The sequence below is a fragment of the Rhinatrema bivittatum genome, chromosome 1, assembly GCF_901001135.1.
Source record: "Rhinatrema bivittatum chromosome 1, aRhiBiv1.1, whole genome shotgun sequence".
Lineage (NCBI taxonomy): Eukaryota > Metazoa > Chordata > Amphibia > Gymnophiona > Rhinatrematidae > Rhinatrema > Rhinatrema bivittatum.
Window position 1 is genome coordinate 399756788 of NC_042615.1, and position 17346 is coordinate 399774133.

At 45.2% G+C, this 17346-nt stretch overlaps 1 protein-coding gene across 1 annotated transcript in view; it reads right to left on the reverse strand.

The window, feature by feature from the left end:
- Window positions 1-980: 980 nt before the first annotated feature.
- Window positions 981-17346, reverse strand: part of LOC115096712 (metalloprotease TIKI1-like) — a 353606-nt gene continuing 337240 nt past the window's right edge. The window contains exon 4 of the mRNA XM_029611733.1: window positions 981-1274. Coding sequence (XP_029467593.1) covers window positions 981-1274 — 294 coding nt within the window. The remainder of the gene's footprint in view (window positions 1275-17346) is intronic.

The following is a 17346-nucleotide window of genomic DNA, read 5'->3' on the forward strand; positions in this document are numbered from 1 at the left end:
ATTTGCAAAAAATATTGTATTATTTTGACAAATAAATGTGCAGACTTTTGCAGAATTTAGAAAGTGTGCACAGAAATTTCAATTTTTTTGTTGCAATATTTTCAATTTTTTTGCACAAAATTCCCCCAGGAGTAGCATGGGTAAGATATGCGTATAAAGGCTGCAGACATACACGAAAGAAGAGTATTTGAAAGCTATGCGTATACTTTATAAAAGTTTTACGTGCAGCGAGATATGTGTGTTTATGGGTGCACGTGCGGCCTTTTAAAATCTACCCGTGATATAATGGAAACAGAATTCTAAGTAGAATCCATGCTGTTTTTGTTTGTCATGCTGGCCTATGGGCCCAGTAACATTTTATGATGTTGCCAATAACTGAACCTTCCAAATATAACAGTAGATGAACATAGAGCATATTGATTTCTGCAGGTTATGGCACTGAATAAACACAAAGGGATAGATTTTAAAAGGTGCACGCAGGAGTAGATTTGTTCACGCAACCTGGCGCGAACAAATCTACTCCTGATTTTATAACATGTGTGTGCTGCCGCGCGCAAGTTATAAGATACAGGGTCGGCACGCGCAAGGCTGTGCAAAATCAGCAGCCTGCGCGTGCCGAGCCACGCAGCCGTCCTCTGTTCCCTCCAGCCCCCCCCCCCACCTTCCCCTCCCTTCCCCTATCTAAACTAACCCCCAGCCCTAACTAATTCCCCCCACCTTAATTTTACAAGTTACGCCTGCCCGAGGCAGGCGTAATTTGCACACAGCTGCCGGCACACCATGTTCCGGTCCGGGGGCTGGTCCAGAGGCTGTGGCCATGCCCCCGGAACGCCCCTGGGCCGGAACCACGCCCGCAGCCCCGCCCCCAGAATGCCCCCCGATGACAAGCCGGCCGCAACACGCCCCCGACACGCCCCCCCAGGAAAGCCCCGGGACTTTCGCGCATCAAAAGGGCTAATTTAGGAGCCTAACTCCAAAAGTTAGGAGCCTAAAATCTTTGAAAACTGGTCTCCAGGTTTTTCAGCATGGACTTTATAGACAAGGCACACACAAAGTTTATTTGATGCTACTAAAAACCTTTTAAAACTGTAACACTCACCAGCCCCAAAGGCAAAGAAAAAACTTTTTTCAGGATATTCCTCTAGAAGGCCCTTAACTCTCTTTCCCATCCGCTCATTCCGCTTGTAGATCAGCTCTTGACGGAAATAGTTATCAATTTCTTGAGCAGTAACACGTTCTTGAGGTGGTAATGTGGCATTAATAAAATTTGGAACCTGTGAGGAAAGAAGATGTAGGAAGTTGCTGTATTACCATATGGACAGTCAGTAACAGAGAACATCAACTTTTCACACTATGATGCTCATAGTAATACAGCAGTAAATGTACTGAAGGCTCTCTAGCTTGAGTGCCTAAACAATCAGTTAAACATTTTTCCTAGTTTCAGATACCAGAAGAATCAATTCTTGAAAACCAAAGAACATTTAGTAGAATGATGAAATAGTTCCACACTCCATGTGAATGGCAAGACAATGAATAGCTATACAGCCAGCAGTGCTTAGTTCAGCTATTATGAATCTCTGGAAGCCCAGTAGCCCAAGAGAGACAAACAACAGCCGTAGTTGAAGCTGTAGATACTACTGAATAATAGTGAATAGGAATAGCTGAATAGGATTAGTTGAAAAGTGATGCTACTTAGGATCTTGTAGAGAGGGATTCAGAATGAACTGTTAGCTTGCCAAGAGTCTTTTTGCAACTGAAAGTCCCTCCAGGCACCCCCAGCATACTTTGGATCAAGGACCAATAGGAAGAAGAAAGAGAGCACAAATAAGAAACAGGTCCAATAGAAAGTTCCAAAAATTTCAAACAATAACCAATCAGGCAAAAGAGCTCTACACCTTGCAGAGACTCTAAGCTATGCAATATCATAATATAACACAGGGTTATATTGAGCTATTGAGCATACAATTAGCTGGTTAGCTTATCCAGCTAACTTTAAATTTATCTGGGTATATTCAGTGGCATGTCCGCACCAGTGAATACCCCCGCTAAGTTAGCCAGCTGTGTCTGAATATGGACAGAATAATACACTGTGGAGACAGAACATGGCCCATCCAGTCTTTCCAGTTATTCTGTCCTCATAGCTAAGGCAAATCCTATTTGTCAGCCATAGAGTGCAATGACCTGCAAGATTTCTTATGTACCAAGATAGTCTTTTTTTTTCTCCTCCTCCACCATATTGGCCAGAATAGCATACAAATCCCTGTTTAATTCCCTCCAGGACTCACCTTTCCTATGCCTAACCACAAGCTTCTGTAATAATCTAAATAGGTAACAATACTACTGACGCTTTTGCTCAAACAACTGGCTTCCTAGGTTCCCTGCAAAGCTTGGCATACAGAAAGAAGTAAACTCCATAAATTAATATAAGGGTAAATGCTAGTGGTAATGAACAAAAATATGTAGACAAAAAAAATGCTATGCAAGAAATAAATAATAAATAAACGTATAAATACACAAAAAATACAAAAAAGCTACAAGAGGGTAAATATATACTACTTTGATAAATAATTTATATGCATATATTAAAATGTAAAGGCCAAATATTAAAATATAAGACCTAAGTAGTAATGCCTGCTTCAGGGTCAAAAGTCACTGCAATATATACTAATTAAAAAACAAATTTTTAATAAAATCCAAATAACCAATACATCTATAAAAATCAAAATAGTAAGAAATCAATTATTTGAACAGATAAGAATAGAATAATTCACTTTAACATATGCATATTAATTAAGTAGTATATTTTTACCCATTTATTGTAAAATTTGTATAATTTTTTATATATTTATTTACTTCTTGTGCAACATAGTTGTCTATTTTTGTTCATTACCACTAGTATATACCCCTGTATAGCCTTCAAGATAGACCCGGCTACTTGAGAACCTGTGTTCTCACTAAGACTTCTAGTTAATTACAGAAATTGCAGCCTGCCAGACTGTCTAGCTTCAAGTTTGATTTTATCATGACAGTATATTCTAAATAGCTATCATTCCTAGTAAGCATCCCATATCTCTTATGTAGCCTGCCAGAAGAACCGGTTATGTGAGCACCTGCGTTGCCATTAGGACTTTAAAAGGCCAATATCCAACTAAGGCCTAGATTTATCAAATTGCGAGGTTTTATTGCAGGAGGGAATTGAGTCTTTGTGGGGGCTGGGGTTATTTGGCTTGACAATTTGGGGGGGCCAGGGGGTGGGTAGATTGAGCCATGGGGGGTGGGAGGTGTTTGGCTTGGTACTTCGGGGGGGGCAGGGGGTTAGACTTTGTGGGAAGTTGCCGCTGCCATATGCATATTTGCACTTATTTTTCATTTTTGGGGATTAAGGCCTCCTCAACCGGTGGCCCCGGGTTGAAACGGGGGTCAGCACTGACCCCTGCTCAACCTCCTCATTTGGTGGTGGTTTATTTTTTGAAGGCTGCTTTAAATGTGTGGCAGGAGCCTCAGGACTCACGTTAGGGTCCCAGGCCTCCCGCCGCACATCTAACACTTCCCTGGGAGGTGTTAGATGAAATGAAATTGCGGACCTACTATTGGAGATTTTGTAAATTAACAGTAACATTGTTTATGGCAGTGGTCCCCAACCCTGTCCTGGGGGCCCACCAGCTAGTCGGGTTTTCAGGATACCGACAATGAATATGCATGAGAGAAAATCTGCATGCACTGCCTCCATAACATGCAAATTTTCTCTCATGCATATTCATTGTGGATATCCTGAAAAACCAATTGGCTGGTGGGCCCCCAGGACAGGGTTGGGGCCACTGGTCTATGGTACCTGAAGACTGGAGAGTTGCCAATTTAATGCTGATTTTTAAAAAGGGATCAAGGGGTGTGCCAGGAAACTATAGACCAATGAGTCTGACATCTGTGCAAGCAAAATGGTAGAAACTATCATAAAGATCAAAATTGCTGAATATATAGAGAAGCATAGTTTAATGGGATAAAGCCAACATGGATTTAGTCACAGGAAGGCTTGCCTAAAAATTTGCTACATTATTTTGAGGGCATAAATATACCTGTTGATAAAGATGAGACAGTTGATATAGTGTATCTGAATTTCCAGAAAGCATTTGACAAAGTCCCTCATGAGAGAATTCTTAGGAAATTAAAGTGTCATGGGATAGGGGGCAGTGTCCTATTGTGGACTGCCAATTGGTTAAAAGATAGACAATAGAGATTAGGACTGTTGCGCGGCCCTTCTGCACTTGGCCCGTGCATTGGCCTGCTTACCTTCCCAACTCCTCTGCAGGTCCCAGGTCAGCCTCTCCCGCGGCCGCAGCTAGCTCCTCGAGGCCTCGGTGTCCCGCGGTGGCGGTTTCCGGGCCTTCCTCAGTGCATCAGGCCTCAAGGCGGGGCTCGGCGTCCTCCGTGGTGTCGTCCCCGCCCCTAGACCCGCGCGGACCACCTGGTCCCTTATAGGGCCAGGGACGGGTCCTAGCTCAGCAGCGCGCCCTGATTGAGCACAATTTATCAGGAAGTTCCTGCCTTCACTTCCATGCCTTGGCAATCGGGTCGACACCATGTGTGTACTAGTTTGCCTCAGTGTCTCATCGCTTGTTCCAATCATGTTCCAGCGTCCTCCTGTTCCAGTATCCTTCTGATCCAGCATCCTTCTATTCCTGCGTTCCCTCAGGTAGTACCTCTAGGACTGACTCTCTGGTACTGACCTCTGCCTGTTCTTGACTACGCTGATCGCTGCCTGGATTCTGACCTTCGCCTGCCTCCTTGACCACGTCTGATATCTGGAACCTGATCCCTGCTTTGGCTGACTACTCTCGGACTGACCTTTGGAACTTGACCCCTGCTTTGGCTGACTACTCTCGGACTGACCTCTGGAACGTGACCTCTGCTATCACTGACCACGTCTCCTTGAGCCTGGTCCTACTCCTAGCCTTGTCATCACAGACACTGTTCTGGCCTTCCTTGATTCCCCAAGTCTCCAGTTCAGACATCGACCACGCACCCTTGATCCTGGTGGGCACACCTCTATACTTCCTATCCGGGAGACCATGCGAGGCCCACCTAAGTCCAAGCAGCCCGGGTCCCCAAGGGCTCCACCTGGGGGGGGGGGACCTCGGGCTTCCAGTGGTGAAGCTCCAACTAGCCTCTGTCTCCTCCTGTGCTCCACCTCCTGTGCTCCACCTCCTTCCGACCAGGAAGCCCTTCCTCACTGTTTCAGGATAAGGGTCCACCTCCAGGTGCAACAGGTTGCCAAGGCATTGGACTCGGCGGAGTCCCCCGCTTCCCAGGCCATACCGGGTTTGGCCTGGGAAGTCCAATAACATCGACGAGCCTTGGAATCATTGGCCTCTTCAGTTGAAGAACTTCGTTCCCAGCTGCATGATACAGCTCTGGCCAATCCTGTGGGCCTGTCGGCTTCTCTGCTACCCAGAGCATCATTGGCTCTTCCAGCACCTCATAAGAACATAAGAAAATGCCATACTGGGTCAGACCAATGGTCCATCAAGCCCAGCATCCTGTTTCCAACAGTGACCAATCCAGGCCATAAGAACCTGGCAAGTACCCAAAAACTAAGTCTATTCCATGTTACCATTGCTAATAGCAGTGGCTATTCTCTAAGTGAACTTAATAGCAGGTAATGGACTTCTCCTCCAAGAACTTATCCAATCCTTTTTTAAACACAGCTCTACTAACTGCACTAACCACATCCTCTGGCAACAAATTCCAGAGTTTAATTTTGCGTTGAGTAAAAAAGAACTTTCTCCGATTAGTTTTAAATGTGCCCCATGCTAACTTCATGGGTGCCCCCTAGTCTTTCTACTATCAGAAAGAGTAAATAACCGAGGGAGCTTATGTCTTCACTTGACATCAACATGGAAAAGCCTGAGGTGGGATAACTTTACATTAGCTCCTTGATACTACACATGTATTATTACCCTGCACCATTCAAAATGACTTGAAATCAGCACAGCGTCTCCCAGGACATCTCCAATTTCAAACACCTTGAGTGTTTTTCAAGCAAAAGAAACAAGCTCGAACATGCACAACGGCTAACATGCCATCTTGGTTCCTAATCCCCCTAATCAGGGGACAGCCCTGATTGACCTTTAAATTTCAGAAGTTCTCGTTCGGAGCCCTTCTCCTTCCGGACGCAGCGCTGAGCAGAGGGCGAATCGGAGCGGTGCCGGGCCTGCGCGATCGGCGCCGGAGACCCGCCGCGGTAAGGCCTAATTATTTCTACACTTACCCACGACCGCCTCCGACCCCGACCACGAGGCAGCCCCTGCCTACCTCCCTGCATCGCTGACGCCGTCCTGCAGACCTCCTCTGCTGCCGAGGGAACACGCTGCACGCCGCCGAATTCCAGCCAATCAGGGGACAGCCCTGATTGGCCTTTAAATTTCAGAAGTTCTCGTTCGGAGCCCTTCTCCTTCCGGACGCAGCGCTGAGCAGAGGGCGAATCGGAGCGGTGCCGGGCCTGCGCGATCGGCGCCGGAGACCCGCCGGGGTAAGGCCTAATTATTTCTACACTTACCCACGACCGCCTCTGACCCCGACCACGAGGCAGCCCCTGCCTACCTCCCTGCATCGCTGACGCCGTCCTGCAGACCTCCTCTGCTGCCGAGGGAACACGCTGCACGCCGCCGAATTCCAGCCAATCAGGGGACAGCCCTGATTGGCCTTTAAATTTCCAGAAGCTCCCAGGCGTCACGCGCCAAAGGAGCGCGACAAAGGGGCCTGCCCCTTTGAGCGCCCCTTCGAGCGGCCCTGATGAACGGCACCGCAAATCTGACTTCTACTACCCGCTCTACAATTGTGTGAGAACCACCCCCTTGGTCATCCCCTCTGAATCGCTGTCCAGCTGAAGGCAACGGACAAAGAAGGAAGTGACACTCCTGTTGGGGTAAGAGCTCTATAAATTTAGGCTCTATCCCTTGATGTTGTGAACATGCCCCCTGTTCCTTCTCAGTTGTTTGTACTCTCAACATTTGAAGTTTTTGCCATTTACTGTGCATATCTCATTGTATTCAACATTTGAAGTCATTTGCCAATTAATGCTCCTCACAATTATTGTATGTTTGCCAACAAATTTACACGTACCCTCCTTCCCCCTTCATTCCATTTAAAAAACAGGTCGTGTCTTACCAAACCCTACCAGTACCCCATTACCCCTCGCTACACAATCTCCAATCCACACTTCCGCCTCTGCGCTCTCCTCCACTCTTCCGCTTAATACCACCTAATAATTCCTCATTTTCCTTTCTTTTCCCTTTCTCACACCACTTCCTAACACCCCACTTACAAAATGCATCAGCACCAGATCACCATTCTCAAATATAACAAATGCAGGCCCAACACCCCCCTATACCCACGACACCACTCTCATATAAAAACTATCCTCCCCTCCATGATCTCCCCCCCTCTTACCCAAATTATCGGTCTCACTGCTCTATCCCTCGTACTCCTCAATGTCCAGTCTCTAAACAAAAAGATACCTCTTCTCTGCAACCTACTCACTGACCAAGACCCAGATATCTGTGCCTTAACAGAGACCTGGCTAAAGGATTCCGATACTGTTCTCCTAAATCAGCTTCCGTCCGAAACATACGACACTTTCTCCATCCCCAGGCCAAAAAGGAAAGGTGGAGGTCTACTTTTAATCATAAAGAAAAAATTTCACATGATTCTCCACCCTACCTCTCCCCCTCCAAAAATTGAAATAGGCCTCTTCAAATCCCCCTCTTTACAATTATGCCTCATTTACGCTCCCCCAGGTACCCTACATAACAACCCGTCGACCCTCATAGAATACCTTGCAACGAACATTTCCATTGACATTCCAGCCATCATACTTGGAGACTTCAACTTGCATGTTGATAGCTCCCCCCGCACCCCTTCATGTGATGCTTTTCTTGAATCATTAAATGCTTTAGGCTATAAGCAATCTATCCATTTTCCTACTCACAAGGCGGGCCATACCCTCGACCTACTCTTCACCAATGCCCTCATACAAACTGACCCCCCTTCTCACACACCCATCCCCTGGTCAGATCATCACCTCATTAAAACCTCTCTCTCCATTAAGACACCCTCCTGCCATGACAACACATACAAAACCATTCATTACAGAAAAAATTGCACCAGAGATGACCTTATATCAGCTCTCGACAACAAACTTGACCACCTCGAGCTCACCAATGCAGATACAGCACTTGCTTCCTGGTATGACATTACCAACAGCATAGCTAACACCACCTGTCCCCTGCAATCTAAACGTGTCTGTCCGCAAAACAACAAGAGTAAGAAACCATGGTACTCCCAAGAGCTAAAAAACCTTAAACAACAACTTCGGAAATCTGAAAAGATCTGGCGTAAGAATCCCTCACATACTCACCTGGCACAATTTAAATCCTCCCTAAACCTCTATAGTGACAAACTTAACATGACAAAGCGAGACTTCTATGCCAACAAAATACACCAATTCCAATACAATCCTAAAGTACTATACGACTACGTGAACTCACTCACCAAGACAACTACTCCCGACATCCCTGATGTAGTAGCCAAATCCAAATGCGAAGAACTTGCCACGTTCTTCCAAACCAAAGTAGATAAATTGCTATCCAAGTTCTCCTCCTCTACCGGTCCCAGCAACCACTTCGAATTGGACATCTATCAAACAAAGACCAGTAACTATACTAAAGTTCTCTCCTCCCTAGACTGCACTTCAACATTAGAAATAGAAACCTTTATCAAGAAAGCCAAACCGTCCACTCACCCATCTGACACTATACCCACTAAACATCTTCTCACAATACCCAACATCATTGCCAAACCTTTAACAAAAATCATTAACCTGTCCATTAACTCTGGGAAGGTACCCCTCCCCCTGAAACAGGCAATTGTCAAACCTATTCTAAAGAAGCCCAAACTTGACCCCTCTGATCCAGCTAATTATCGCCCTATATCAAATCTTCCATTCATTTCTAAACTCCTTAAAAAAACTGTCAACAAGCAACTTACAGAATACCTTGAAGATAATCATATCCTTGCCCCCGCACAATACGGTTTTCGGAAATCTCATAGTACTGAGACTCTTTCACTTTCCCTGACAGACCACATTATCAAAGGATTTGAGAAAGGGCAATCATACATTCTTGCCTTCCTTGACATATCCTCCGCTTTTGACACCGTCAGCCATCCTATTCTCCTACAGCGGTTGACTGAAATTGGCATTACAGGCGTTGCCCACAACTGGTTCAATTCCTACCTCAGCAACAGAGATTACAAAATTCAATTAGGAAATCACGTATCCAAGGCCATCCCCCTCAACCGAGGTGTCCCTCAGGGTTCTTCCCTATCCTCAACCCTATTCAATATTTACATCCTACCTCTCTGTTACTTCCTTTCCAGTCTAAATCTCCCTCATTACATATACGCTGATGATGTTCAGCTGCTCATACCCATCACCGACTCTCTATCGAAAACCATGGATTTCTGGAATGAAACCCTCTTTTCCATTAACAATCTCCTATCTTCCATCCACCTAGCCCTTAATACCACGAAAACTGAAATCATGCTCATCTCACCCCAAAACCAACCAATCCTCCCCCCTATTACGCAGTTCCAATTTGCCCAACAAGTCCGTGATCTGGGAATCATCCTTGATGGTCATGTCACACTTAAGAAATTCATCAAAAACATACTCAAAGACGGCTTCTTTAAACTCCACACACTAAAAAAACTCAAACCCCTACTACATCCCCCCGATTTCCGTACAGTGCTTCAAACTACAATCTTTGCCAAGACTGACTACTGCAATTCCCTACTTCTCGGCCTACCCAACAATGCCATCCATCCCATTCAAATTCTGCAAAACACCACAGCCCGGATCTTGACCAACTTACGTAAACATGACCATATTACCCCTGTTCTAAAAGATTTACATTGGCTTCCAATAGCTTCCCGCATACAATATAAGGCGCTCTCTCTAATCCATAAGGCCTTATACAACTCTGAAATGAACTGGTTTAACGATTCCTTCCATTTACACCAGTCTAATAAGCCTACCAGACATGCACACCTTGCAACCATGCCTATCCCTTCTCCTAAACTCTACAAACTTACTTCCACGAGAGCCCGTGCATTATCGATAGCCGGGCCGACCCTCTGGAATACAATGCCAGTTGACTTACGGCAAGAGGAATGCCTCAAATCTTTCAAGCGGAAGCTTAAGACATGGCTCTTTGCTAAAGCATACACCTAATTTTTCACTCTTCCTATCCATTATTTCCACCTTCCACTCTTCCCTCTACTTTCCCCTTCACTGTCCCTCTCTCCCTCTCTCCCCTCCCCTCTTTCCCCCCCTCCTACTTCTTTTCCCCGCTCCTCCCTCCTTCTCAGCTCTCCTCTCTCCTCTTCCCCTTTCTCCCTCACTAGCCTGCCTGCACTTCTTAGTCTTTATTTTCCATTGTACATATGTATATAATTGCAAACGTTGTTATAATATAATTTAATGCAAATTTTCCCATGTTATCTCCCACCCCCTTTTAATACCTTGTTCGCATGTTTTAATCGTTCAATGTAAAGCGCCATGCCTGGCGCCAGTTTATGTTACAATGTGAACCGATATGATATCCTGGATGAATGTCGGTATATAAAAATTTTAAATAAATAAATAAATAAATAAATGTGCAGTAGATGTATTTGAGCTTGTTTTATTTTTTTATGTGTGAGAATGGCTTTGTACATGGATATATGTGCACGCGTAGTGATTTCACGAGACCAATGCGCATCCGTGGCAACCGTTGGCACCCCGGTGAATACAACCTCTAGGTGGATATACCTGATATCCCGCATGAACAAAACCCAATGCAAGATATCTTGTGTACATGCCCTCGCATGATAATTTTAGTGCTAATTTTTATTCAGGTCCTATTCTGAGGCTGAAGGTCTGGATAGACTCAGGAGTAATGTGAGTAAGTGGAGGGTCTGGAGGTGAAATTAGGGTCAGAATTCAAGAAAGCATGTGATAAACCTCCTCGGTTTAATGGGGACTCATGCCTCTGTTGAGGCTTCCTTAATCAGTGCTTCATGCAATTTGCACTGCAACCCTCTTTGTTCCTGAAGGAAATCATGAAGGTAAACTTCATCCTTTCCCACTTGGAGGGAAAGGCTCTAGCATGGGCTTCTCCGTTGTGGGAACACTCTGATCCCTTGTTCTCCCAGCTATCAGAGTTCATCACTGTCTTCAAGCTGCCCTTTGGAGACCCAGGCCGTCAAGCTGTAGCCAGTCATAACCTCCTCCACCTCCGTCAAGGGTTGAAAACCCTCTCCGAGTACACGGTGGAATTCAGGACCCTGGCTACTGAGCTCGGTGACAAGAGGAGTGTCTGCAAGCCATCTTCCTAGATGGCTTGCAGACACTCACAGTATCTCAAAGATGAACTCGCCATCCGTGAGATTCCCACGTCTCTAGAGGACCTGATCTCCCTCTCTGGGAGGATTGACCATCGACTCCGGCAAAAGTGCCTAGAAGTAAAAGCCTCTTGATCTCCTACACCACGCCCAACGCGTGCCGTAAGTCCTCACTCTAAGGCTTCATCGGCACCACCACTTCCTGCTGAGGAACCTATGCAGGTTAATCGTGGGCGACTGTCTCCGTCCGAGCATCTTCGTCGGAGGAAGGAGGGTCGTTGCCTTTACTGTGGTGCTTCTGGACATCTTCGGCAGTCTTGCCCGGTCTGACCAGGAAACTGCAACGCCTGAGCCCGGTGGGGATACCAAGCTTGGGCGCTACTGTCACCGGCCCCCAACTTCTACTTCCAATCTTGCTTAGCATCGAGCCTCACTCCTTCACCACCACTGCTCTTGTCAATACAGGGGCAAGTGGCAGCTTCATTATGGATGACATCGTCAAGCTTCTGAACATTCCTCTACAACCCCTAGAGATCGCCCTTTGCATTTCATCCATCCAAGGGGAACACCTTCCCGGACTCATCACCCACTGTACGGTGGCCGTCCGCCTCACCGTGGGCACGCTCCATGAAGAGGAGTTGTCTTTCTACGTACTTAAGCATTCCACACATCCAATCTTCCTGGGGCTGCCCTGGATCTAGATCCACGGACCTCAATTTGATTGGCATTCATTACAGTTGATGCAATGGGGCCCTCAATGCCTACGACAAGTATTTCCAACGGTAACTGCTCTAAAGGCCACCACTCTTACCGGGCTGCCAGCCCAGTACTCCGAATTCGAGGATGTCTGTTCTAAGCAAAAAGCTGACACACTACCTCCACTTCACAAATTGAATTGCCCTATAGAGTTTCTGCCAGGCACAACGCCTCCCAAGGGCAGAACCTACCCGTTGTCTTGTCCAGAAACCCTAGCCATGTCCGAGTAAATTAAAGAAAACCTGGAAAAGGGGTTTATCAGACCCTCTTACTCTCCCACTGGAGCGGGGTTTTTCTTCATCAAAAAAAAAAAAGACGGAGGGTTACACCCTTGTATTGACTATAGAGGGCTTAACGCCATAACTCGCAAAGACAGATACCCGTTGCCCCTCATCAGCGAACTGTTTACCCGCCTCCAAGGGTCTCGCATATTTACCAAGTTGGACCTGAGGGGTGCGTACAATCTTATACGTATATAATCGGAAGATATTTGGAAGACCACATTCAACACTAGGGATGGTCACTAAGAGTACCTCGTGATGCCCTGCTGTCTTTCAACTTCTCATGAGTGAGATCCTCTGAGATCTCCTGTACTTCTTTGTAGTCGTATACCTGGACAACATCCTGATATTTTCTAAGGATCTGGAATCACATCATGATCACGTCAAGCCCATACTTCAACGCCTGAGAGAGAATCATATCTATGCTAAATTGGGGAAATGCACCTTCAAACAAAACCGCTTACCCTTCCTAGGGTATATCATCTCTGATCAAGGATTTTCTATGGATCCAGAGAAGCTTCAAGGCATTCGAGAATGGCCTCAGCCAGTTGGCCTCTGCGCATTGCAATGCTTCCTTGGTTTTACGAACTACTATAGAAGCTTTATTGCTAATTACTCTACTCTGGCCGCTCCGCTCACCGCCATGACAAAGAAAGGAGCTAACGCCCGTGTTTGGACTCCCAAAGCTCAAGCTGCCTTCCAAACACTCAAAGAAGCCTTCTGTTCCAGCCCAAGCCTGCAACACCCAGAGCCTAGATGCCCATTTGTCGTAGAAGTCGACGCATCCGCTATCGGAGATGGGGCAGTCTTGAGCCAATTTTCTCCCAAGGGTACATTAGTACTGTGTTCATTCTATTCGCATAAGTTCTCACCGACTGAACAGAACTACACAGTCAGGGATCGGGAACTCCTTGCGGTCAATCTGGCCCTCCAAGAGTGGCACCCCTGGTTGGAAGGGGCGCAACACAAATTTACTATTTTCATGACCACAAAAATCTTGAGCATCTGAAGGAGGCCCAACTCCTGAACCCAAGGCAAGCTCGATGGGCGCTGTTGTTCGAGAGATTCAATTGTGAACTGTGCTATCGCCCGGGCTCTAAGAATCTCCGTGCGGATACACTCTCCAGATCATTCGAGCCAGAAGACGTCCCTGATGTCCCAAGACATACCATTGACCCTGCCTGTATAAAACTTGCAGCGACTACCACGGCCACTGCCAGGAAAACCATTGTTCCACAGAGGTTACATGAATGGGTTCTTAAGTGGGCCCACAATTCTAAGCTAGCAGGCCATCCGGGCCGCACAAGGACCCTTGAGTTGCTGCAGAGACATTATTAGTGGCCCAATATGGTTCAAGATTCCCGCAACTACGTTGACTCGTGCCCCATCTGTGCCCAACAAAAGCCCCCAACAGGGCAACCATGGAGTCTTTTCCAACCGCTTCCAGCTCCCACTGAACCTTGGTCAAGCATTTCGACGGCTTTCATCATGGATCTGCCACCATCACAGAATAATACAGAGATTTGGGTCATCACTGACCGTTTTTCCAAAATGGGTCACTTTATTCCCCTCCATGGCCTTCCATCAGCTCCAGAGTTAGCCAAGTTGTTCCTCAAGCAAGTCTTTTGTCTTCATGGCCTTCCTAAAGAAATCATATCAGATCGAGGACCACAATTCGCTGTGAGGTACTGGCGCTCCTTGTGTAAACAGTTCAATATAACGACATAGGAAAATGTGGGAGAGAAGTTCTGGAAGCCAAATTTAGGATTTTAGGTAGGAAGCTGAAATCCAGAACCTCCAGGGTGGTATTCTCTGAAATGCTTCCTGTTCCACGTGCAGGTCCCCAGAGGCAGGCAGAGCTCCAGCGTTTCAATGCGTGGATGAGACAATTGTGCAGGGAAGAGGGATTCAGCTTTGTAAGGAACTGGGGAAACTTTTGGGGAAAGGGGAGACTTTTCTGAAAGGATGGGCTCCATCTTAACCAGAGTGGAACCAAACTGCTGGCACTAACTTTCCAAAAGGAGATAGAGCAGCTTTTAAACTAGAACAAGGGGGAAAGCCGACAGTCACTTAGCAGTGCATGGTTCGGAGAAATGTATCCTTGAAGGATACTAATGAAACAGGAGAGTTAGGGCATCCCAACAGAGAGGTTCCATTAAAAGCAAACATAGTTCATATGCCTATATGTAAAAAAATCACCAAAGCTAATGATTTCCGAATTATCCCAAACAACTGAAAAGCAGGTTGTTAAAACAAGCAAAAACCACACTTTGAAATGTCTGTAATGCCAATGCCAGAAGTCTAAGAAGTAAGATAGGAGAGTTAGAGTGTATAGCAGCAAATGATGAGATTGACATAATTGGCATCACAGAGACTTGGTGGAAGGAGGACAACCAATGGGACAGTGCTATATCAGGGTACAAATTATATCGCAATGATAGGGAGGATCAACTTGGTGGGGATGTGGCACTTTATGTCCGGGAGGGTATAGAGTCCAACAGGATAAAGATCATACTAGAGAGCAAATGCTCAGTAGAATCTATATGGGTAGAAATCCCATGTGTGTTGCGTAAGAGTATAGTGATAGGAGTATACTACTGTCCTCCTGGACAAAATGGTCAGACAGATGATGAAAAGCTAAGAGAAATCAGGGAAGCAAACCAATTTGGCAGTGCAATAATAATGGGAGAATTCAATTACCCCAATATTGACTGGGTAAATGTAACATCAGGACTTGCTAGAGACATAAAGTTTCTGGATGTAATAAATGATTGCTTCATGGAGAAATTGGTCCAGGAACCAACAAGAGAGGGAGCTATTTTAGATTTACTTCTTAGTGGAACGCAAGATTTGGTGGGAGAAGTAACGATGGTGGGGCCACTTGGCAACAGTGATCATAACATGATCAAATTTAAACTAATAACTGGAAAGGGGACAATAAGTAAATCTGCAGCTCTAACACTAAATTTTAAAAAGGGAAACTTTGATAAAATGAGGAAAATAGTTAGAAAAAAACTGAAAGGTGCAGCTGCAAAGGTTAAAAGTGTTCAACAGGCTTGGACATTGTTTAAAAATACAATCCTAGAGGCACAGTCCATATGTATTCCGCGCATTAAGAAAGGTGGAAGGAAGGCAAAACGATTACCGCCATGGTTAAAAGGTGAGGTGAAAGAGGCTATTTTAGCCAAAAAAACATCCTTCAAAAATTGGAAGAAGGATCCATCTGAAGAAAATAGGATAAAACATAAACATTGTCAAGGTAAGTGTAAAACATTGATAAGACAGGCGAAGAGAGAATTTGAAATGAAGTTGGCCATAGAGGCAAAAACTCATAATAAAAACTTTTTAAAATATATCCAAAGCAAGCTCTTAGGGAAGATAAGGCCATTGCAGAAAGACTAAATGAATTCTTTGCCTACGTGTTTACTAAAGACGATGTTGGGGAGATACCAGTTCTGGAGATGGTTTTCAGGGGTGATGAGTCAGACGAACTGAATGAAATCACTGTGAACCTGGAAGATGTAGTAGGCCAGATTGACAAACTAAAGAGTAGCAAATCACCTGGACTGGATGGTATGCATCCTAGGGTTCTGAAGGAACTAAAAAATGAAATTTCTGATCTATTAGTTAAAATTTGTAACCTATCATTAAAATCATCCATTGTACCTGAAGACTGGAGGGTGGCCAATGTAACCCCGATATTTAAAAAAGGCTCCAGGGGCGATCCGGGTAACTATAGACCAGTGAGCCTGACTTCAGTGCCGGAAAAAATAGTGGAAACTATTCTCAAGATCAAAATCGTAGAGCATATAGAAAGACATGATTTAATGGGACACAGTCAACATGGATTTACCCAAGGGAAGTCTTGCCTAACAAATCTGCTTCACTTTTTTGAAGGAGTTAATAAACATGTGGATAAAGGTGAACCGGTAGATATAGTATACTTGGATTTTCAGAAGGCGTTTGACAAAGTTCCTCATGAGAGGCTTCTAGGAAAAGTAAAAAGTCATGGGATAGGTGGCAATGTCCTTTCGTGGATTGCAAACTGGCTAAAAGACAGGAAACAGAGAGTAGGATTAAATGGGCAATTTTCTCAGTGGAAGGGAGTGGACAGTGGAGTGCCTCAGGGATCTGTATTGGGACCCTTACTGTTCAATATATTTATAAATGATCTGGAAAGAAATACGACGAGTGAGATAATCAAATTTGCAGATGACACAAAATTGTTCAGAGTAGTTAAATCACAAGCAGATTGTGATAAATTGCAGGAAGACCTTGTGAGACTGGAAAATTGGGCATCCAAATGGCAGATGAAATTTAATGTGGATAAGTGCAAGGTGATGCATATAGGGAAAAATAACCCATGCTATAATTATACGATGTTGGGTTCTATATTAGGTGCTACAACCCAAGAAAGAGATCTAGGTGTCATAGTGGATAACACATTGAAATCGTCGGTTCAGTGTGCTGCGGCAGTCAAAAAAGCAAACAGAATGTTGGGAATTATTAGAAAAGGAATGATGAATAAAACGGAAAATGTCATAATGCCTCTGTATCGCTCCATGGTGAGACCGCACCTTGAATACTGTGTACAATTCTGGTCGCCGCATCTCAAAAAAGATATAATTGCGATGGAGAAGGTACAGAGAAGGGCTACCAAAATGATAAGGGGATTGGAACAACTCCCCTATGAGGAAAGACTAAAGAGGTTAGGACTTTTCAGCTTGGAGAAGAGACGACTGAGGGGGGATATGATAGAGGTGTTTAAAATCATGAGAGGTCTAGAACGGGTAGATGTGAATCGGTTATTTACTCTTTCGGATAGTAGAAAGACTAGGGGACACTCCATGAAGTTAGCATGGGGCACATTTAA